Genomic DNA, 21727 nt, shown 5'->3' on the forward strand with positions numbered 1-21727 from the left:
CCAAAGCTGATTAAAAATAGATGCAGCATCTCGCTAATTATGCTGTGTAATTAGCATTTGTTTTCTGCTTAGCAGAAATCTGCAGGGAGTGAAGCTGAGCTGGACCCCACCTATCTTGTTTGCCCCAGCCTGGGCAGAGGAGGCTCATCCCACGGAGGGACGGGCTGCAGGGGGGTCACAGCCCACCCCGTGCCGCCCCAGCACCCCCAGCCCCAGGTAGCGTGGGGACCCGCGCTGCCCGGCGCTGGGGGTACGGCGGCAGCACAGCCTGGGGGTCCCCACACATCCTCTCCCACACTTAGCTCCCTGTCAGCCCATCTGCACCCAGGCTGTAAGCAACAGATGACAAGATCCACAGCGATGCTGGAAATTAGGTCAGCGATAGCCTGCAGCAGATTTTAACATTTATCATCCCGGTGAGGCTCTTATGCAAGTCAGAGATGCCACAGGGCAGCCCCGCGCCAGCGGCCGCCCCCGGCCCGGCTGGCGGAGAGCAAAGGAGGGGGGCAAAGGCCTTGATCACCCCGCAAGTCCCCTCCTGCCGGGGCGGGGAGGGGAGGGAAGCAGGGCTCCATCACCACTGACTCCGTGCTTGTGAAAGCCAGGGACCGGCAGCCTCCTCCCAGACACCCGCACAGCCCCCTGCCCACCCGGCCTCTCAGCCCCGCACCCCGATGGGGTGGGCAAACCCCCAAGGGGACACAGCTGTGCTGATTTATTCCCGCCCAAGAGGGGAGCGGGACCCCAACTCCCCAGCAGAGCCCGGAGCGACTGCCCCCTGCACCCAGCCCCAGCTCACCACCGGCCTTTTCTCTCCAGCCCCCCAACGCCATCCTATGCCCAGAGACCGGGCTGGTTTCTTGCACCGATGTTAGGTTTGGGATGGCTTCTGTTTCACAATTGGCAACGCTTTCTGCTCCTTTCCAGATCACCCATATGCTGGCGCCATTAATATTGATGAGCTCTGTGGAGGCATCCGGGGCTGGGAGAGGAGCCGCCAGCACCAGCCTCCCCGGCACAGCGCTGCCTGCTCGCACCCCGCCCCAGGAGCCAGCTCTCGCCGCTCATCCCAGGGGTGCCGAGCTGCCAGATCCCCAGGGCCGGCCGGGGCCGCCTGGCTCGTCTCCGGGCTCTCTCCAGCAGCAGGAGAGCTCTCTGGAGCCAGGTGCGCCCGCGGCCCCTCTACGCTCTGCTTGGCTGCCCCGGCCGCAAGCCCTGATGCTGCCGCCTCAGCCCTTCCTTAGCCCCATCCACCTCGCAGAGCCATCGCACGCCCGACATCCACGACCCTTCCCGAGGGCTGGAACGGGGGCACCGTCCCCCACACGCTCCCGCTGCAGCTCTGCCCTCCTTTACCCGACTGCTTGTGAGATTTAGGGAGCAGCTTTTGCGTCCTCGGCTGCTTCCCTTGCTCCAGGTGCTGCAGCCGCGCGGTCCAAGCGGAGCTTGGCAGATCCCAGGGAAGGAGGCAGGAGAACAGCAAGCAGCGCGGCGGGGGGAGGCTATTTTCAGCAAAATGCAATTTACCCGCCTTCAGTCGGAAGGAGAGAAGAGGCTCCGGCCGGCTGCAGGGACGGCTTCGCAAACCAGCCTGACCGTGGGGCTTCGAGCCCCGGTGCCCGCCCCTGGGCTACAGAGGGGGACTGCGCTCAGCAGGAACACCCGGAGAGGCTGTGACATTACCCTCGAGGGACTGGGACCTCCCTGGCCCCGATGCTGCCCCAGGGGTAGGGTAGAGCCCGGCTGCTGCCCGCGCTGCCCTGCCCCTTCCCTGTAGGCTGTAGTGGCCGCCCTGGTCTCAGTCACAAGCAATAACCACACCAAATTAATTGGAAACCAGTTTACTGCAAACAAAGAGAAACCAGGTGACATTTACCTAGCAAACTAATTGATATCCAAGTAATTTGTTGGAGAAACTTTGTTATATGCCAGTTGGATTTCCCAAACCCTCCCAATCCTACTCATTACAAACAAGGTTTGTGTGTTAATCAGAGAGCTTTAATCACATTGCTACCCACCATAATTCTGAGCAAGTTACAAAGCTGCCAGATTTATCACAGGCTTTCAGATCCTAAACACTCTCTTAAGAATTTGTTTGATATTTTATTAGCGGGCAATAATGCTCTTCGTGAAGAAGATCTCTCTTTCAAGCGATGACACAGGAGCAGAGCTGGCTCGCAGCACCACCTCCCCTCCCTTTCATCTCCTTCCTGCGCCTGTCATCGCAGGCAGGCAGCCCTCCCTCCAGTCGTGCCACTGGCCTGGTTAATCCCATCCTCCTCATCAGCACACAAACGGGAGCTGTTTCCACACAAGAGAAACAGCTCCAGTCAAAACATCAGCTGGGAGATGCTCGTCCCCCCGGCAGAGCCACCTACACCAGGCAGGGCGCGAGGCAGGAGCCCCTGCGTTCACCGGGGGCCTCCCATGCACAAGGTTCTCAGGAGTGCTCAATAAATATAACATTAAAAAAAAAAAATCGATGCACTAGCTCATGAGCACCAGCAGTGGAGTGTGAACAGCTGGGGGTTTGCAGGCAGAGGTACAACAAGCCAAGCAGCGAGTCCAAGAAAAGCAAGAAAAAGCACGTTCCTAAGGAAACATTCTGCATCAAGCCCTTGAATTGGGAACTAAACCAAGAATTAATTACAGGCTGATTTTATGGCCTTTATTTTGTATTTTTAAAGCTGATCAGACCTCCAGAACGTGAACAGAGGCACTCCGAGCCTGCCCTCGCGGAAGGAAGCCGGCACGCGCGGGGACCTGCAGAGCACCCGTGCACAGGGCCCCGGGGGGCTGCGCCCCAGGAGAGCGGCCAGCCCCACGTCACCTCCTGTTTTGCCACCCTATCCTCCTCCTGGAGCCCAGGCACCGCGGGAGGAGGCTCATTGCCGTGTCTGCTCAGCAGCAATGGCTCTTGGGCCCCCAATAAATCCAGCCCGTAGCCCAAGAGATGGAGTGGGCACCTTCTCGCATCCCCCAGCCCCTTCCGATCCCCTGTGCGGGGCAGCCCGTGGTCCCGAGCCCGGTACAGCTGCCTGCTGCTTGGGTCGACCTGCCTGGGCAAGGCTTTACCTCTGCCCGCCGAGGCTCACAGCCCCTTCAGCCAGCTCCCCTCCACGCGGGCAGAGGCTGTTGGCCCCGGGTCAAGAAGAGCAGGTGCCACAAGGAAATCGGGTCTTTACTCTCATCTGCCCAAGACGAGAGCACCGCGCGTGCCCTGCCTCCCGCCCGCACCCCCCCTCCCAGTCACCCCTCGGGGGGCACGGCCACGGCTTTGCTCGGGCACGGCCCCTGCCTCCAGAAAGGAGAGGGGTACGTGTGCACTGCGGATCTGCCACCTTTTGGGCTGAGCCCTGTACAAGCTGCTCCATCACCCTAATGACACAGCTCATAATTATCTCATTTGCTATTAATGTGGATGTCAAGAGAAATTCCACTCATTTGCTTTTAATTAATATGGCCTTAAAATAAAGCCAGGGGGCTGGCAGGACTCTGGCAAGAGGTGCCTGCATCAGTATTAGAGAGGATCAGCTGAGACCAACAAAGGGAAGAGTGGTTGGGGTGGAGAACTATTTATAGGACAAAAGAAGACAACTGCAAGGGAAGCGGGATGCTTCCCAACCTCAGCAGTGCCCTCTGCACGCACAGGCGCTGTCTGCCAGCACCGACCGCCGCATCCAAGGCACAAGAGGCTTCTGGATGCCCTGATGAGGCTCAGCTGTCCCAGAGAGGACCAACACTAAAGATGCCTGTTTGCAGCCAGAGATGGGGGCCCAAAGCTGGGCAACGGCCTCCCTGCTCCGAGCAGAGCAGAAGGGAGAGCGCCAATGGCACACAGCTGCCCCAACCAGCTCTACGCAGGCCAAAAGCACTGGAAACACGGGAGGGGGAGCTCAGCTGTTTGCGGTGGGAGCTCTGCAGCCTGTGGGTGCAAGCTGCACCCAGATGATGGCTTGATGCTCCCAGTCTACAGATGGTCCTGGTTTGGGGAAGCATGAGGGAGACTGTCCCTCCTATATCTACCTGACCAGCACAAGTCAGAAGGGAAGAGGAATGAGAATTGGGGGTGGAGAGGGGGGGAAATCCCAACAAAACCACTTTCCAGTGGAAACCCCAACAAAACCACTAGCATGAGTGTCCCAAAATACAAGCCTTGAGTCACCAGAGCTCAGTCCTTGCAATACAAACTGCACAGGCAGCATCTAGCCTACCACAAGCTCCAGACACGGAGGTGGAAATTCATCTCACCCAGCTTTAGACATCTGTGACTGAGTTACTCATCTAGACTCCCTCAATAATCAGAGAAGAAACACAGACTTGCATCCTAAAGCATCTTCTCTCCCTTATCAAGGGACCCCAGATAAGCAGCGCACGTGCAGAGATCTTCCTTCCTGATCTCTAGGTGTCCACAAAAAATGTAGAGGAAGCAGATCTGGAGAATCTGTAGCAGAACAAATCAGTTATCATTTGACTGGCACAAATCTTACACCTCCCTTCAGATCCTCAGAGGGCAAACAAAGCGGTAAAACAAGTGGCCATAAGAGCTCTCAGGAGGCAGGTGAGAAGCTCCTACCTGGAAGGCTGGCACCGATATCAGGTTCGGAAGGGAATGGGTTTGTTTCCTTATGCCAGCTCAGGTTTGCACGGAGAACTTCCGTAGCAGCCTTTGATCCGCCTCTAACTGCGTGCAGGGCTGAGCCTGACCTGCAGTAGCCAAGCTTGCAGTGAGGAGTCTCCGCATGGGGCGGCTCAGGTTTAATTAAGCCAGCGCAGGCTGTCTCTGTTGATGAGTCTAAGGCATGACAGCCAGAAAGGGCTCTCCAACATGTGCATCTCAGCAGGGCGAGCGACTCCCTCCAGCCTCCCCACCGGTGAAGCCAAGAACTGGTTCCTGCTTTAATTACCAGCTTCCTGGAGGAAGGAGCTGGCTGCAGGGCAGCGGCTGGGAGCCCTGGGGACACGCAGCCCTCTCCTCGGAAAGCCACCCGGCCGCGCGCCCCATACGCAGATGCCGTGCATGGGAGGCTGCGCAGGCCGGGCAGATCCAAGCGTTCCCAAGAACTGGCAGTTCTTTAAAGCTTTCCTACTCACACATCCCCTCCCAGCAGCATGTTCTCACGCAGGGGAGGGATTAGGCACGCTCCACACCCCCAACACGACTCCAGCAGGAATCATTTTGCAGAGCTGTCTTGGTGCCACATCTCTTACAGAGAGCACAGCAGGGAGTCAGGAAATCCAAACCCACACGGCAAATCCCAACAGTACGGGCTACGGAGCAGCCACCCGGAGCAGAGCCGGAGGATGCCAGTGCTACAGCCCAGCCCCAGCCGGCAGCACCGGCTGAATGATAAGGAGCAGAGGTGGCAGATCAGTTTAATCAAGGGTAGTCAGCCTTAATCCATCCTCCAGGTGCACAGCAGAGGGGCAAGGGCTGTGCTACAGTACACTTTGACTGTAGTGAGAAGCTGAAGAACTATCCCAACAACCTTCTCCTTTTTACAGAGCCCCCACTGCGGCCACAAGAGAGGATTCAATCTCCTTCCTTCATCTCTCCACCTTCTTCCCCTTTGGTTTCACTCCATTCTACTTCTTCCCATCCATGTCCCAGATTTTTGCCAGCCCTTAGTTACTTGTATTTAGTGGTTAGCACTAGTGAACAATTCTGCCCCAGCTTGCAGCCCTTGCTTGTCACCCGGGAGGCGTCGCTGCATGGCCACGTCCCTGCTCCGCGTGCCAGGGCTGCGCTCAGCAGCAGGCCCAGCTGCTGCGACACCGCAGCTCCAGCCCCGGGCCCTGTTCACCAGCAGCGCCGAGGAGTTACCGAGCGGCGCGACCCGTTCAGAGGCTCCTGAACGGTCACAGGTAGAAATGTTAAAGAGAAAAGCACCCTTGGTGATAACACCAGGCAAGGCTTTATAACAAGTCAGCAATAAGTTGTTGGGAACTGGAGAACAAATACTTAACACCCAGAAAAGCTAATTTCCAGCAAACGGAGAGTTAAAAAGGAAGAGATGTGTATGAGTTTACTTAGGAAGGACACTCAGGCTCTAGTCCCTGAGTTTCTATTAAGAGGAGGTTTCATGCATTACAAAGCGATTTTCCCTTCCCTAGTTTATAAGCCAATTAGATAAAGACCAAGTTAATCCCTTATTGTGTTCAGGGAGCCACGAGTAGACACCAAACACGGAGATTAGTCCTTTTGTTTAACCACCTCCCCTGGTTTTGGCAGCCGGGGAGCACGGCACGGGCAGGGTACAGGTGAGCACGAACCCCAGCGGAACAGAGCCCTGGCTCCACCGGCCCTGCCGAGAGGGCTGCAAGGTCTCACCACGAAGGCAACACCCCTCCTCCCAACAACCCTGTAAAGGCGACTTTAATCCAAAGTCATCTGATCTCAGGAGTTTACCTGCACTCAGAATAAGAAGAGCGCAGAGACACGTCCGTTCACGCAGAGGGAAGCGGCAGCGGGCAGCGCTGCCTGGGGGAAGCAGCGCACAGCGATGCTTTTTGTCTTTTTGTTTGTTTGTTTGTTACTGTTCGCTTTTTCCAGTTCATCCCTCCGGGCAGAGGCACCTCCCCTGCAGCGAGGCAGGCCGCAGCGCGCAGGCCAGCCGAAGACAGCAGCGTTACCGGCCCAGCTCTCTCGCGGGGCGGCTGCGCAGGCCCGACCACACCAGAAGGCCCGGAGCCCGGCGGGAAGAGGCAGCCCCCGCTGCAGCCCCAGCACAGCAAGAGCCTCACGCTCCTATTGAGGAACCCAGCTCAACGCAGCCCAGCTCGCATCTTTTGCTGCCGAAACCTCCACCAACTGGCACACCCCAACCCTCTCGTGGTCAAACAGCAACCAGAAGCACACAACATCACCAAGATACCAGGAGAGCTTAAAACCGCAGACGCTCACCCGCTTCAGCTGGGCAGCCAGGTCAGGAGGAGCTACGGTCCCATCTGCTGAGGAAACCCCTCTTCTAGCAGGGCGATCCCCAGAGCAGGAGCCGCTCCGCTCCCCGGCAGACCCCTCCTCTGGCACAGCCGAGCCAAACGAGGTGCTTCAGCACTGCCGAGAGAAATTTGCAGCCGGAGTGGTGTGACCCAGAATTTGGGATGAGCCTGGGCAGCTCCTGTGGCACCCCAGGACAGGCAGGCTGCTCCCCAGGCCAGCAAAGTCAATCAGCAAAAAAAGATGGATTCCTCTGGTGTTCTGCCCACAAGATCTAAGAAACCCCCCCCTCCCCCCCCTCAGCAAGCCACGTGTGCCGCAATCTGTGGCAGGCTTTACAAGTCCCTGTCCCTGTGGTTTGGTCAAGTTGCTGCTTCACATGTGGTCGGAATGAGAAATGGATGAACCGCTCGCTGCTGACAGCGGTCCCACGGCTCCCGGGAAGAGCTGGGAAAGGTCCCAGGCCAATTCCCCCCATTAAGAACTCACTAGTTAATACCTCTGCCCCTACCAGTTAGGGGGTCCTGCAGGGCTCACCCCAAGTCCAAGCGTTTTGGCAGAAAGGGCATGGAGGGTGTTTGTGCTCAGAGCTGAGAGCACCCAGCCGTGTGCCGCGGCGGGGAGCGCAGGAGGTGGGTTTAGGGGCTGTGGGGGTTCCCACCCCAGCAGACCTCCGCATGCAGACAGCGGTGCACAGCAAGCCCTTCCTCGCTAAGGCAGATTGAGTTTCCCGCTAATTACAGGACCAATACTCCTCCCTCACAAGAGGTCACTGCCGGGGTCCCCTCCCCATCACACCCGGGAGCTGGGGAGCGGCGTTTTGGCCGGGCTCCCGCTGCCCCCCAGCCAGCTCGGGGTGTCTTCACAGCGGGTGAGGCAGGCGGCAGCACCGGGGGAGGCCATTCCCACCGCATTCGGTTGTTTCACTGGTTTCTCAAGCTGGCAGCCAGCACGGTCACAGGGTTGCTTTTTAGGAGGCTCCATCTCCGCACTGCTCCCTCGAGGCAGGGGACACGGCACTCTCAGAAGAGGTGCTGCGCCCGTGGCGTTGGGAGCGAGGCGAGGAGGCTGCCCTCGCCTCCCCTCGGCCAGGGAGGGCTGCCCCCAGCCTCCCGCACCCCTGTCCCCTGCCAAAGCCAGCGTCAGACGCAAACCCAAACGCATCTGGCCTGCCAGGCAGCCCCTCTGATCCCACACACATCACCGGGATCAAAGGAGCACGCTTTCACTGCGACGTTTTTTCCTTCCCGGTCTCTGTCCACCCACGTAACAAACTCCCGTGTTAGAACGGCTTTGAGGCTTCCCAGGAGATGGCACGCTCCTTCTCGGGGCTTGAAAACTGCAGCTGCTTCTGGCTTTGTCTTAAAACATATCAATCAGCAAGGGTTTTTTTGGGAAGCACCCTGTCAGCGCCTGCCCCCCTCTTCAACACTCCCGAGGACCGGCCCAACAAAGCTCCCCAAACGCGCCTCGGGGGAGCCAAGTTCGTTGCTTCCTCCCTTCTCCCCACCCAGGTTTCCGGGCGTAGCACTGAAGGAGGAACCAGCCCAGACGCCGATCTAGCAGATGCTGCGCAGACATGCGAAAGGGGCTGAATGTCCTCTGTAGCCAAAGCAGTACCGAGACTGAGGTGGTGGCGAGAAAAGAGCAACAAAAGCTGTAAGATAAATTTATGCAAAAGTGAAGTGCTTGGCAGCATTTAAAACAGACCACAGGAGTCCTGACCCTGAGCACCCCTCTCCAATCCCAGGAAAACATCCTTTTTCCTCTTCAGGCTGGAATCTTACACAGCCATGGTTTTTTAATTCAACATGCCAGAGTTTTGGCTGTGTTCAAGAACTCATGTATCTGCTCCAATTTGCTTCAGAAATGGTCAGGAATAACCTGCCGAAGACAACCAGGAACCCACACCTTTGGAGGAGAAGCTTTAGCCCTGCCAATTAGACAAAACTCGCTGTATTGACTCAGGGATAGAAACTGTTTGTTCTGTGCTCTGCTATTAAATCAAAGCTTCACAAATGGCTTAACTGATGGGTGTTGGTCCAAGCGTCTGGGCACAGAAAGCTTCCTCCGACCTGACACGAGTGCTCCCAGTCCACTCAGACTGCAAAAACTCAAGCCTGGGATCTGGCCACCCTGACTGATTTGTGTATTGGGAAGGAACCTCCCTCCCCATTCTCCTTGATGGGAAATTCTCCTTTCCCCCAAAATGACCTTTCCTTCAGGAAGAGCTGGTCTGCACCGTGAGCCCCCTGCCTCAGTCACTGCGGAGAAGGTCACAGTAACACCAAGCAAGTCTGGGTACCATAATGCCCTTCCCTCTGAATCATGCTTCAGCAGCAACGCAGAGCAAGTTCCCACCACGACCGGCAGCCCTAGAGCACCACGTGCCCAGCACAGATAACGACCCCCACACAGCCACCGAGGTCTGGTCGCTGCTGCATGGCACCAAGGCAGCAGGAACGCAGAAGCCACTGACACCAAACAGACAGAAAGCTTCTCAGGTGCTGGAACTCAGACCTCCGAGCCTCTTCCAAAATCCGCAGCAGACTGTGGCTCCGTCCGCTCCCTCGTGAGTCACACGCCCACCTGAAACACAGCGTCCTCTGCCCATCTGTCAGGACCAGCCGGAGCTGCGTACTGGGCTTCTGTTCCCCGGAGATGTGCAAAGTGAATGTGAGAGTACAGGCTGCAGGGACTGGGTGGAAGCTGCTCCAAAAACGACAAGAAGGGAAGTCTCTGTGCCACAGAGGTGTGGTGGGAGCCAAAGGCCAGCTCGGGAGTTTGTTTATAACTAAGTTAAGTGCCTCAGCATCTCTTTGTAGATCACCTCCTGCAACTGCCCAAGCACTCAACTAAGTTGTAGCAAACTTACAAGTGTGCCTTTGCTTACACAAATATCTTTACAATGCTTAAAAATCAACCCTGAGAAATATGCCCTAAACATTATCCTTGAGCAGAAGCTGCTCTGCCTGCCCACCAGAACCACGCACAGCGGCTGGCGTTGTCCCGACTGACACGGCCTTGCACTGCTCTCCACTGGGGTGGCATTCGGCTGTTGCACTCGACAGAACCACAGTCTTGGCAGAGGAGAGGACGCAGTGAAGAGGAGCCCTGCAGTTTCTTCTGGCATCAGACTAATCATCCAGTTCAGCCTCCTTTTTTCTGCTAGGAACAAAAACAAGACAGTCACAGACTTAGAAAAAAGTAGAAACCAAGAAGACCAAATAACTATGTCACTTGGTGAATAAGGGGCTCAGATACACAGGTTTTGAGATATATGGTCATAAGTGGAATGAGTTTGGGTTTTTGTTGCACAGACCTCCAAACTAGCTAGCCTTTGTGTGAGCTTCAGCATCTGCCACGGCAGGAAGGTGTTAGAGGTGTTAGAGATGAAGCTCCAGCACAAAGAGGGGACACCCAGCCTGGCACTGCACAGGGCTACCCCCATGGCCTGGCCACGCTGTGCAACTGCCACTACAAGAGCAGAGAAAGCCCCTTCGTTTGCTTCTGGCTCCATGACTCAAAGAATAGAGCAGCTGAGCAGTGCTCGAGGAGTTGCACCAGCCAGGTGTCCTACGGAATCCCTAAGGGCTGCCTCAGTCAGCGTAAGTAATCTCTCACTACTGCCACTGGCAACCTTCACTCTTTCTGGCCCATCAGGACCCTCAGAGCAGAGCGGGCTTTGAGTCCCGACACACTTCATTCGTCCCCGAGCAGCTCTTCGGGCAGGGCTGTCTGGTATCTGTCCAGCCTGGTCCTGGTGCGGGTCTGAGGGAACCCAACACCACTCTCGTGAACTATGCTGAAGAGGTAGCGTAGATACAACACAAGGAACTCCTACGTGTCAGCGGACTCGCTATGGATTTACACCGTTCAACAGAGCAGCCGCTGGCCTACATTACGTAAGAGTGGGGAGTCTGACCCTCCCCTTGCTTTCCGGGGGCAGATACCGGCTCCCTGCAGGATATTTCTGTTCACCCTCGTGTCACACCTGTAGGCGTTAGTGCTTTATCGCAGGCGCCAGAAAGAGACCAAATCCCCAACGACCTTCCCCAGCCTAGGACACAGTGCTCTGCGGAAGAAACGTGTGAAGTAGCATGGTTACAATCACCAGAAATCACCCTTTATGGAGGCAGCACATGTCCTGATGTCACTTGAGCTCACCTTGTTACCCCGTCTGTCCCTTTAATGCCATTACTGAAGATCATTACATGAGCAGATCCCCTTTGGAGAGGCAGCTGCTTGGGCTGCCCACACACCTACCTCTCTGGCCCAGAAGATAAGACCTCCAGTGGTGAACACAGCTGCTTCCGAATATACTCCCTCGATCTAATATCAGCCTGGAATTAAGGAGGAAAACGAGTGAAAATGGATTGACCAGCCTGCTTGGTGCCTCCCCTTTGTTACCCCAGTATGCCCCGGCACTCCCTGATGTCAGTACATCACAAGTAGCTCTCGTACAACTGTGTTGCAAAGAGGAACCTGCATGTTTCTTTCCGTGTTTGGTTTCTGTGCCTCACTGCAAGCTGCTTGGTAGAACGAAGACTTAAAATGAAGAAATAGAGGGTCCTGGACCAAACAGCTTTACTGGAGTACAGTCCGCTTCAGAAGCAGAAATGGCAATCGCTGAACCCTTGCTGTCTGCCCCTTTACTTCTCATAGGAGTAAGGAGGTGAGATATTGGGCACAGACAGTTCCTGCCAGCCGGTGCCTGAGGTCTGCTCAGCCCTGGCCTACCCCAAGCACGGCAGGATGAACAGCCAAAGCAGGACCCAGACCGGGCTTCCTCAGTAGATCCCAGTTGCAGCCGAGTGCAATCAGCCTTCCCCAAGGGTCCCTACGAGACCCAGAGGATGAACTAGCAGAGGCTTCCAGCACGCGCTGCAGTGCAGTGAGCCTTCCTGCAGCAAGCACTGACCCAGCTGGAATCCCTCACCTTACACCTACGCTGAATGGCTACTCCTCATCATCCAGGGACGTGACAGGCCAGCAAGGATTTCCAGAGGCTTAGTAAGAAGAGGTGTTCACTGGCAAAGGGAGAGTTGCTGAGGTGATGGGCTGCTTCTCCATTTTGCCCTGTCTCTATACCAGAACTGCAACTCCCCTTTCATGAACCCTGGCAGCAGAGCCAGGAGAGACCCGAGAGTCTGAGAGTGGTCTAGTGCTTTCATCCTTTGAACCAACCCAAATGACTTCTTCCACATGTAGGCACCTCCAAATGCAATGCAGGAAAATGGAACAAGCAGCTAAGGTCTTCCCTAGCAATAGCTCATCACTGTCTGATGAGAGATGGAATAGACTTGTTAGAAAACTGAGGGCAGGGTAAGTCTTCCTTCCTTCAAGAGGAGATACTCCAAAAAGTAAACCAGCTCTCCCATCAAGCCAACAGAAGCTGCTCCACCACCCTCACTCTGTAAAGGGATCACATACCGTGATCACATGCAGGTCTCTGCAGTGCTGCATCAGCAAAATGCTCACAGATAAAGATGCCCAAAACAAATGACTTCCCTTCACCCCAGGACTCTGCTCACCCTTCTATTTCTTGGGATCTTCTTCATCCCTTTTGCTCAAAGCTATCAAAATCCTTCAGCCTATACTGATGTACAAAAGCAGTATGTCCCCTGGCTCCCAGAAAGTTGTTGGAGTGCCAAAACCATATGGATGTGGAGGCAGATCTCTGCAGCATTGCAAGGCAAGTTAGCATGGACAGTGGCTCACAGATCCCTCCTCAAAAGGTGGGGAACTACTGGAGCATTTTATTGACTTTTCCCAGAGCAGCGGAATGCCCCATGGACTCTGCTGCAATAGCCTTCACTGTACACTCAGTGAAACAGAAGCTGTGTCCCAGGACTATGCTAACAGGGCCTCCCACTGGCATTGCAAGCAGGCGCAGGCTGCGGCCTCCAGGCTCACAGCACTCCAAGATCATCCATGGTCTTTACAGCTGTGACACTGTGATGTTCCCAAAGGATTAGCTTTCCTGGTCTCTCATCAGCTGAGAATGGGACTCTGCCCTCCACAGGAAACTGTAAATTGAGAAGGGGAACAAGGCTACGGAGCGGGCTGTGAAGAGTTTGGGAATATGGCAATCCAGCAGGCGACTTCTCAACAGGACATGGGACGAAAAAAGAGAAGTTGGCATTGCCCATTCTTGTACCCATCCCCTTCCTTCCTCTGTTCCAGCAGTTGTATGATGCAGCAACAGATGGAGAAGTGCACCACTCATCTGCTGCATATCCTTTTCCCTAGGCAAGAGCTTGGCTCATCCTGCCTATGCGCCTGATGGGCTGGCTGTGCGATGGTAATTATGCAGCTATAGCAGGTAAAAACATCCACTAAAAGCAAACAGAGACAAGACACAAGCACATCCTTGGCTCTATCGCTTCTTGGCAGCAGTGGCAAGGCAAGTGACTTACACACCTTTCACACGGTCCTACCTCATGAGTCCAAAGGCAAAGCCGCCAAGGAAGACAACGGGAGCAGTTTACACGCCCGGCCGTATCCATGCTCTGGGCTCTGCTTTCCAGTACCAAAATCAAAAGGAGTGATGTTGAGACTCTACCAAACTCATGGTTTACTGCCCTCCTCATTTGAAATTGAGCTTGGAGCCATCACCAAACCTCATCGAACCCATCCTCATGCAAGTGTCCAGTTCCTCCCTTCCTCTTCTGACACCCTCTCCTGTGACATGAGCCCTCCTGAGCTCACCAGGAAAACCACATTGCTGTGTCTTATCAGCAATGCAGGATACGCGGTCAGTGAGGCACCGAGAACACCAATGGAAATCCCAAGAGCTATAGAAAGTGTTGCTGGACATGTACTGGATGTTCTTGTTCCCCAGAAGCGTCATTGTTCAGCTTTCCAGTGCAGAAGGCTCTTAGATGCTATCACAAGCACGCAGATCCTGGGCTCTTGGACAACTTTGAGAACTGGCAGTTGATTTTTACATTTTCTCAAAGTTTTTTTCTTTTTTAGAAACTTCCTTTCTCAAAAACACTGCTCCGCCGTGACATTTTAGAACAGCTGCTGTGCCCCACCTCAAAGGCAGAGCGTCTCTCTCCACTTAAAAAGCAGTATGTGACCTTCCCAGCTGGAAAAGCTTCACAGCATATGATGATCATGCTAACAAAGTGGGTTAACGCATCCCCAGTGGCTGTCCTTGAAGCATTTGCTACTCTCATCGCTGTTCTACTTCTGGAGTCTCTCCCGTACCTTAAGAAGCTCCCCACCACCCCTCCATCCCTGCCGCTCCTAGTCAGACCTCTCGGGTGGAGGCTCTGCCTGCTTACTGCTGGAAATGCAGCTCCACCACTGCTTAACAATTCTGCAAGCTCGAGAATGAAAAATAGTTACATAAGGGGTGGTTTGTTTGGGAGATTTTTTTTTCCTTCTCTCTATAATTGGACAGTTTCATAACTGAACTGACAAATAACTTTGATCACTCTTCAGGATAAGAGATTACGTGATGTATTTTATAACAAGGGAAGGAGGCTGTTCAATAGAATCCCCACTGGGAGACCAAGGTAGCAAGAGTCGCACCTACAAACTACTTTTCTAGGGAAGAAAAACCCCAACCACATTCTGCTGGTAACATAAACTAATGCTTGATTAGGTGGCAAGTTACTGGCCAGTCCTCACTCCTAACGCAGTGCTGAGAGACAGCTTAACCCAGCGTATTAACCAAGAGGCTAATCAAGAAGATGGATAACTGTCCCGTAATAATCCTCACAGATTGTTTCTATTTTCAGAGGGGACTAGTGCTGGCATTAGGGTCTGGAATTGTTGCTTTGCCTATTTGATGAGGGGCAGTGGTGATCCCTGTGCACACATCAAGCTTGCAGCGGGGGGTACATCTGAAGGGAGTTAAGAGTTTCAGGATATCAGCTACTGATTTCCCTGCTGGGCAGCAGGAGCCATTCACACAGAGGAGAGGGATGATGGCTTATTTCTCAGTTCTCCTAAGGGCAAGTGTTTAATATTTCACATGAAGTGACCTGCAGAAGTTCCCAGCCCTGGGCAGGCCTACTTCTGTCCTTCTTGGTGGGCTGGAGCAACACCAGGCTGTCCCATCAGCCACATCCTGAGCCAGCAGGAACCAGCTGGGCAAGGTGCCAGCTGGAGCTAAAAGGATCATGAGGTGAGCTGGAGGCTGGTGTGCAGCCAGCCAGGAACCTGAAACAGCGAGAGCAGAAGAATCAGTCCCAGTGCAGTCCTTGTCAGCTGGAGAGCGTTAAAAGCTTCTGTCTCCCCGCTGTGCACGGTGATCCTGGGTCTGAGCAGGCTTGGAGCATGGGCAAACACTGGAGAGGGGTTCTGACCTCTGCCAGAAGTAGGCAAGGGCAGTTGCTCCCCGGAGGGCTTGGTATTGTTCCAGTGCCACTCAGTTTGAATGCTTTGCTTATCATTCTGGGATGACAGCTCCTGCCTACCTCAATCCCTGTCTGGGTAGCTCCAAATGACCAAATCTCTGCAGAAGAACCTCAAAATCTCACAAGCTGGCTGGGCAGAGACATCACTCCCATGCAAACAAAATTCTCCCAGATCAGCCTCGCACTTACGCATGGAATAAGGACTAAGTGGGATGTAAATACTGATTGTAGGTGATAATGAACTTCCCTCTGCTTTCTCTGAAAGATCACTTCTCTCACCTCCATCACAGCCCCAGTTCCTTTGGCAGCACGACCACACTGTGGGCTGAATGCAAATCAAACGGTTTCTCATCACTGCCTAGATACTGCTGCATGCCCAGGAAGCACAACATACCCTACACAGACTGGCCTCTAGGAAAGTAGAAGGTTTAAGTTCCCACAACAGTTGCACAGCACTACACACGCTGCAGCATAGTATTGCCTTCGTACAAACCATAAACACAGCCTCAAGAAGGTATGGGCAGCTGAGCTCTCTTAAAAGCATTACATTTCTCGGGCTACCAGAACTTACAAACTAAGAGCTAATGATCCAGAAGTCTTTCACAACACTGGGAAAGCCGTAAGCACATCACCCATCAGGGCTGCAAGCTTGTTCTGGGGACATACCACAGCAAAAAGGCCAAGCCAGTCATCCACGGCAGGACGGCCCGCAGCCTTCTACTTCCTAACTCCAGCTTTAGGTGCTCAAGAGCTGAGGCTTCCAGCACTGCCCTGCGTCAAGACCTGTGACAGTTACCATACAGAGGAACTGTGACAGGGAGAAGCCCCATGGAAAGGTCTCAGTGTCCTTATCTCCTGCCATCCCTCTACCTCTACAGTAAACACACTCCCTTTTGGATTTTTAATCTCTCTGTAGGGCAAGTGACAACAATTCATTCCATCGCTTTAAATAAAGGCCGCAGTTAGAGAACCGGAAGAGTCTCAGAACACAGACAAATAGTGGAGATAGTTGGAAATGAAATGAGGGTGATGAAAAGCTCCAAGACACCTTTTTGTTTCCAAAGGGAATGCTTTTCCCCTTTCCTCTGAACATGCCGAACTGCAGAGCTAGCTCAGAGCTCTGCAGAGGCATCTGTCCCTTGCTGGAAGAGATTACATAAGAAGATCTATCAGCCTACTCCCGTCTGGCAGGTAGTGGTTTATGAGATCAGAAACTCCAGTTCTGGTATGGACACTTCAAGGTTTGTTTTGCTCTAAGGCGTTAGATTTTTCTCTGGTTTATAACTATAGACTCGAGACTCTGTTTTCAGAAAACACTGCAGCACCAATGAGAAGCTCCTGTGTGCAGAGACTGCGTACCAGCCCTCAGCAGGATCATCTTAGCGCTGCTCTGAGGAGCTGCAGAGCAAAGGTGGCCAGGCACCTGACAAGCACGGCGGTGCAGCAACGCGAACGGCGTGTTCCAGGGCAACGTTACGAACACGGACATCTGAACGGGCCCTGCTCCCTGGGCAGCCGCTGGGCCGAGCTACTAACAGCAGGGTGACCCTGAGAGAAGGAAGCACTTGTCAGGCTAGAAGTCCCAGAGGCTTTATGCTTCTCCAGATCCTTTCCTCAAGCCCTGCTGCGATTTAATTAGTCTGAAGCTGAGCCTTGGTGGCAGCTGCGGCTCACTGACGGTGATCCAGTGCTGTCACCTACTGGCTGGCTGCCGCCCCAGAGCCTGCAGCTCCTTGCGGAGTGCAGTAGCAGGGAAAAGCCCAGAGGAGCAGCACTGCGGTCTGTGCTAGGCTCAAAATGCCCAGGAAAACTGCATTTCCAGCTCCTGTGTATTAACATCAGCATCACAGAAGTTGCCTGCAGAGAGGAACCAAGAAATCAGTCAGGCTGGGTCTGCAGTAAGGGCCGTGTGTGCTTCTAGGCACTGCGTCAGAAGAACAAGCAAGGAAGAAGGAAGGGTCAGTTAACTACCACGTAAACAACAATACAACAGGCTGGGGAGAACTGGCCAGCAAGAACGGTGCCAGCTGCAGAACGGTCCGTTGCAGATGAGCGGCAAACTGAGGCTCTGAAACATCGCCCTCGGCTTGGCATCCACAGCCCCCTCCACTGCCTGCTTGCCTGCTTCCCTACTCCAGGCCTGCCTTCCCCTTCCTCAGCTCCCCTGCTTTTGTACCTGACGGATGGGCTCTGGGATCCGGTACCTGCAGCAGGACTTGACTAGACGCACAGCTGTCTCCAGGCACACCCTGTGACCCACAGAGACGTAAAGCGGCTTAGAGCTGTTGTTGTAGCTACGCAGGGCCTGTGCATTCAGAAACAAGAAAGATCAAATACTTAAGAGGCTTATTTTAACAAATACAGAGTGGCAGATGAATTATAAGCTAGCCAGTTGCCTTCAGAAGGTGGGACGGTGGCTCTGTATTTGGGAACTCCCAGCCCTTTTGATCCTCTACTTCCCAGCATCTCCTCATAGGGACTGTTGGCCCTTCTGGACCCCTGTGGCCCTTCCCCAAACACCTCACACCGCTCTGGGAAGCAGTGAGACTTGCTAATGCAGACTATGTTGAAATAACACCAGATGCAGGAAGTTTCTTACATCTGCCCGTTTCCTGTGCAGCACTCTTCTGAGTCAGAAGCTGCCCTATTTCATGCTGGTAAGCTGCTACAGAATTGGCACCTCTCTGTGATTGTGGTTCACGAACAGGGGTGCTGGAGCATGGCACCTCAGATGCCGTAGCCATGGACGTGAATATATCCAACACCTGAACTGTCAACTCTTTCTACAGAAGTTTGAGCTCATAGGAAGGGGAAAGCAGTGTTACTAGTCACCTGTTGACACCGTGTCTTCCTGAACTAACATCACTGAGCCAGTCCCAATACAGAGACAACATCCTCCAGCGCTCCCAGCTACACAAAGCTGGAAGACCTGACGGCCAAGCAAATAGGAAGCTCCCCACAGCTTACCATGCCCAGGACTCTCCCCGAAGTGCCTGTCAGTGGGAACGTATCTCCTTCCCTCTGCAGGGAACGAATCTAGGGATAAACACACACAAGGTCAGTTAGTTAGAAAGTACTTGTATGTGGCTGTCCCAATTTTCTTGGGATATTAAAGAGCGGAAATAAATTCCCAGCCTGGCCTAACCTGCTCTCTGTGCAGCTCATCCCTGACCAAGCCATCCACCTGCAGGAGGTTCTTGGCCACTCCAATGCATGGTAGATCCGTCAGGACTCCGAGGTGACAGGCCACACCAAATCCTGCCAACAACGAGTCACTGTAACTGCAGGACACCAGAGAACAGGAATCTCAAGCAGCAGCACAGGGACCCTGGAGAGCAGGGCTCTCCAGTGAAGTCCTACCTCTGGGATGGAGCAGGCCATTTCCATCTACAAGAAGTACCTGAAAAAGCCAAAAAAGAAATGTTATTTCCTGTGCGCTGAGAGCCACTCCAATAAGCAAACAGTGATGCTGGCCCTGGGAGGAAGGAGAAGTCTCTCTCAGTTCTGTTACTTCTCCCTATAAGGGTCTTACTGTGGTGCCGTGTACGCCTGACTCTAAATGATCAGCAGCACGAGCTCTTCGTGGCTGACAGTGCTCTTCACTGGTGCTGCACACAGAACGGGACTCCCATTGCCAAGGGAGGCCTGGCTGCTCTTGGCTTAGCATCCCTGGTCCCTAAGGAAAGGGCAACAGATGCTTCAATACAACTCTGACACTGCACTTCCCGCCCTGCCAGTGGAAAACAGCCAGACAGCGCAGTCTCAGGAGAGGGAAGAACATCTTTCAGCAGTACTCTGCACCCTCATGACATCTCGGCTCGGGACAAAGAAATATGCCACACCTGAGGTTTGAGCCTGGGCTCCTCCTGCTGAAGTCTCTGAACAGCTTCCACCAGGAAAGGGACCTCTCGGAAGGCTAAGAATCCCGCCACGTACGGGGCGCTCACAGCCACCATCCGGCAATCCTCGTACAGCACCTGGGAGCAGTGGGACAGTGATGATGACCTCCAGGACTTTGCTGGTTAATTCCTGACTGTTTCAGAGGCATCTCCTCTGGTTTATATCCCCTACTCTCATCTTTTTAAAAATACTCTGCTTCTGGATCTCTCCCCCAAAGCCAAGGCCATTGGGTTGTGTCATTCTGTCACTCGGTTAGAGAAGGGGGCGGATAATGGACTGCTGACAGAAGAGGGCTGGACATCACCGTACCCTGCTTGAGAGTGAAGTCCTTGAAACAAAATTAGGGCAGCTATTCAAATAGCCAGCGGGGGACCTCAAAGCTCACCCAGTCAGAGCACTATCAGAGGGCGTCTGTCTCTATGCAGGGATAAGCCAAAAGAAACCCGTAAGACAGGACAAAAAAACGTTTGTGCAGGGCAAGTTGAGAATCAGGGCAGGATTTGAAATTCAGTTCATAAAAATCCCAGCAGCCAGTATCAAACTTTATTTCTCTGCTTGTTATAGGTTTTAGAGTGAAAGATAATTTTTATATCATTTTGAAAACTGGGAAAGAGACCAAAAATCTTTATTAATTCAAGTAAAATGACTGTGGGACGTGGGATTCATGACAGTTTTGAGAAGGCTTTTATATGTTACATCCCATATTATTAGTTGATTCCCAGCAAGAACTCACAAACGAGACATCTGCTGTTTGAGTGCTACAAAAGCTTTAACTTCCTCTCTTGATCGGCACAGAATACCAACGGTCCCTTCTGTCTCCTTCTGGGCAGTGGCTGAGACTGATGATTTTCAATATACATCTAAACCAGTTACAGACTCCTATGCCTGACCACAGACTACGTCTCATCACGGTATTTTTTGATTTACCAACTAACTTGAAAGCATACTAAAGCTATCCTCGACGCCTTGTAAGTTCCCAGTGATCCTACGAACCTCTCGCAATTAGGAGCGGTTTGCATCGCATCTTTCTAAACTTATGTCTAAATCCTTACACGCATTCTTTTCCCCGTTTATCTTTCTTGCAGAACGTACGGTTGGAGGTTTTGTTGAATGCACATGTGATAACTTACTGACGTCCTGCGAGGCAGAGGCGCGGTAGATAACAAACTTTATGTAAGTTTTCTATAAAAAAACTCATGTTATCGCACACCTGGGCACAACCCTAAGGCGTGAAGCTGTCCACTTGCCGTTACCTCAAGGGCCGGGTAGCTGAGAACGACCAGGGAAGCGCAGGCGCTGGTGTCATCTCCTTTGATGTAAGATAAGTCCACACCTCCCACTCTCTCCAGACCTGCAAAACGTGGATCTTTCTGCCACTCCTCGGTGTCCTCCTCAACCACGCTGGCTTTTAACTGGGCCTGCTCTCTAGCGGAAGACCAGACGGCCGCAGTGAGAAGCGTGCCCCTGCCTCCTCAGCTCCAGGCCTCAACACCGAGGCCCTGCTCCATCCCGGGCAGCACGAACCGAACCACACCGCGGGGTCGGGCTGTGCCCCGCGGCCGCAGGCGCAGGAGGAGCCCGCGGACCCAGCTACGGGGGCAGCGCACCGGGGGGCTCTTCTCGAGGGGCCCCATGACTTGTGGGGACGCGGGAACCCCCCCCGCTTTCTCCGGAAAGGGGAGCCGGGGGATGCAACTCCCCTCACCCCGTGCTCGTCCTCACGAGGGCCGTGGGGGAGCGGGGCGGCGCAGGGGAGCCAAGGGGAGGGAAGGGGCCGCCGCGGCTGGCCCGGTACCGAGGGGCAGAGGAGGAGGGGGGGGGGGGGGGGGGGGGGAGCCCCGCCGGGCCCACCCCGCCACACAAGGCCCAGCCCGGAGCCCACGGCGGGGAGCCGCGGGGCCCGGCCGAGCCCGCGGCCGCGCACGGTTGCCATGGCCACCGCCCTCCCCGGCGCATGCGCAGGGCGCCCCGCGCCGTTACCGTTTCCAGCGGCGGAGCGTGGCGCCCGGCGGCGGCCCTGCTGCGCGCCCCGCCATGGCGCCGCGCCGGAAGCCCGTGCCACCCCCGGCACCCCCCCTCGGGAACGCGGGCGGAGCGCGGCCGTTCCGTGCGCGGCGGCGAAGGAGGCGGGAGGAGGCGCGGGAGGGAGAAGCTTTATTGGAAAACGCCTCCCGGTGGGCCGGGAGAGGGGCCCTGCCCCGGGGAGTAACGCGGGTTAAGGCAGGGAAGGAGCAGCTTCCGTCGGCGGTTTCGTTTTCCCGGCTCAGTGGTGCCGCGGGGCTGCGCCGCGCTCCGCGCCGAGCCGGCCCCGGGGGAGCGGCGGAAGGCGGGGCAGGGGCCGGGTAGCGGCACGGCCTCGGGACCGGGGCGGTAACGAGGAGGGAAGGAGCCTGGGGACAGGGAAGGGTCAAGAGAAATGCAGAGTGAAAAAAACAGCAAAAAGAACCACCTTTCCCTGCACGAGGGAATGATGCTTTTTAAAAAAATCCTTCATCTTCAGCAGGTGGCTTCGGGG

The 21727-nt window shown here is 54.6% G+C and overlaps 1 protein-coding gene across 2 annotated transcripts; it reads right to left on the reverse strand.

The window, feature by feature from the left end:
• Positions 1-1917: 1917 nt before the first annotated feature.
• ENDOV (endonuclease V) lies at positions 1918-21300 on the reverse strand. 2 transcript variants are annotated; one of them, XM_075519137.1, is made up of 9 exons: positions 21193-21300; positions 20466-20637; positions 19155-19289; positions 18673-18712; positions 18458-18570; positions 18280-18348; positions 17489-17617; positions 11207-11283; positions 1918-10105 (listed from the first exon to the last, which is right to left on the reverse strand). In XM_075519137.1, exons 1-9 carry the CDS (start codon positions 21246-21248, stop codon positions 10078-10080), a joined length of 819 nt encoding a protein of 272 aa, XP_075375252.1. In that variant the 5' UTR covers positions 21249-21300; the 3' UTR covers positions 1918-10077. The 2 variants fall into 2 exon arrangements, with proteins under 2 accessions (XP_075375252.1, XP_075375251.1); XM_075519136.1 differs by having other exon boundaries at positions 1918-10108.
• Between the last annotated feature and the right edge of the window lie 427 nt (positions 21301-21727).

The sequence above is a fragment of the Mycteria americana genome, chromosome 16, assembly GCF_035582795.1.
Source record: "Mycteria americana isolate JAX WOST 10 ecotype Jacksonville Zoo and Gardens chromosome 16, USCA_MyAme_1.0, whole genome shotgun sequence".
NCBI classification, from domain to species: domain Eukaryota; kingdom Metazoa; phylum Chordata; class Aves; order Ciconiiformes; family Ciconiidae; genus Mycteria; species Mycteria americana.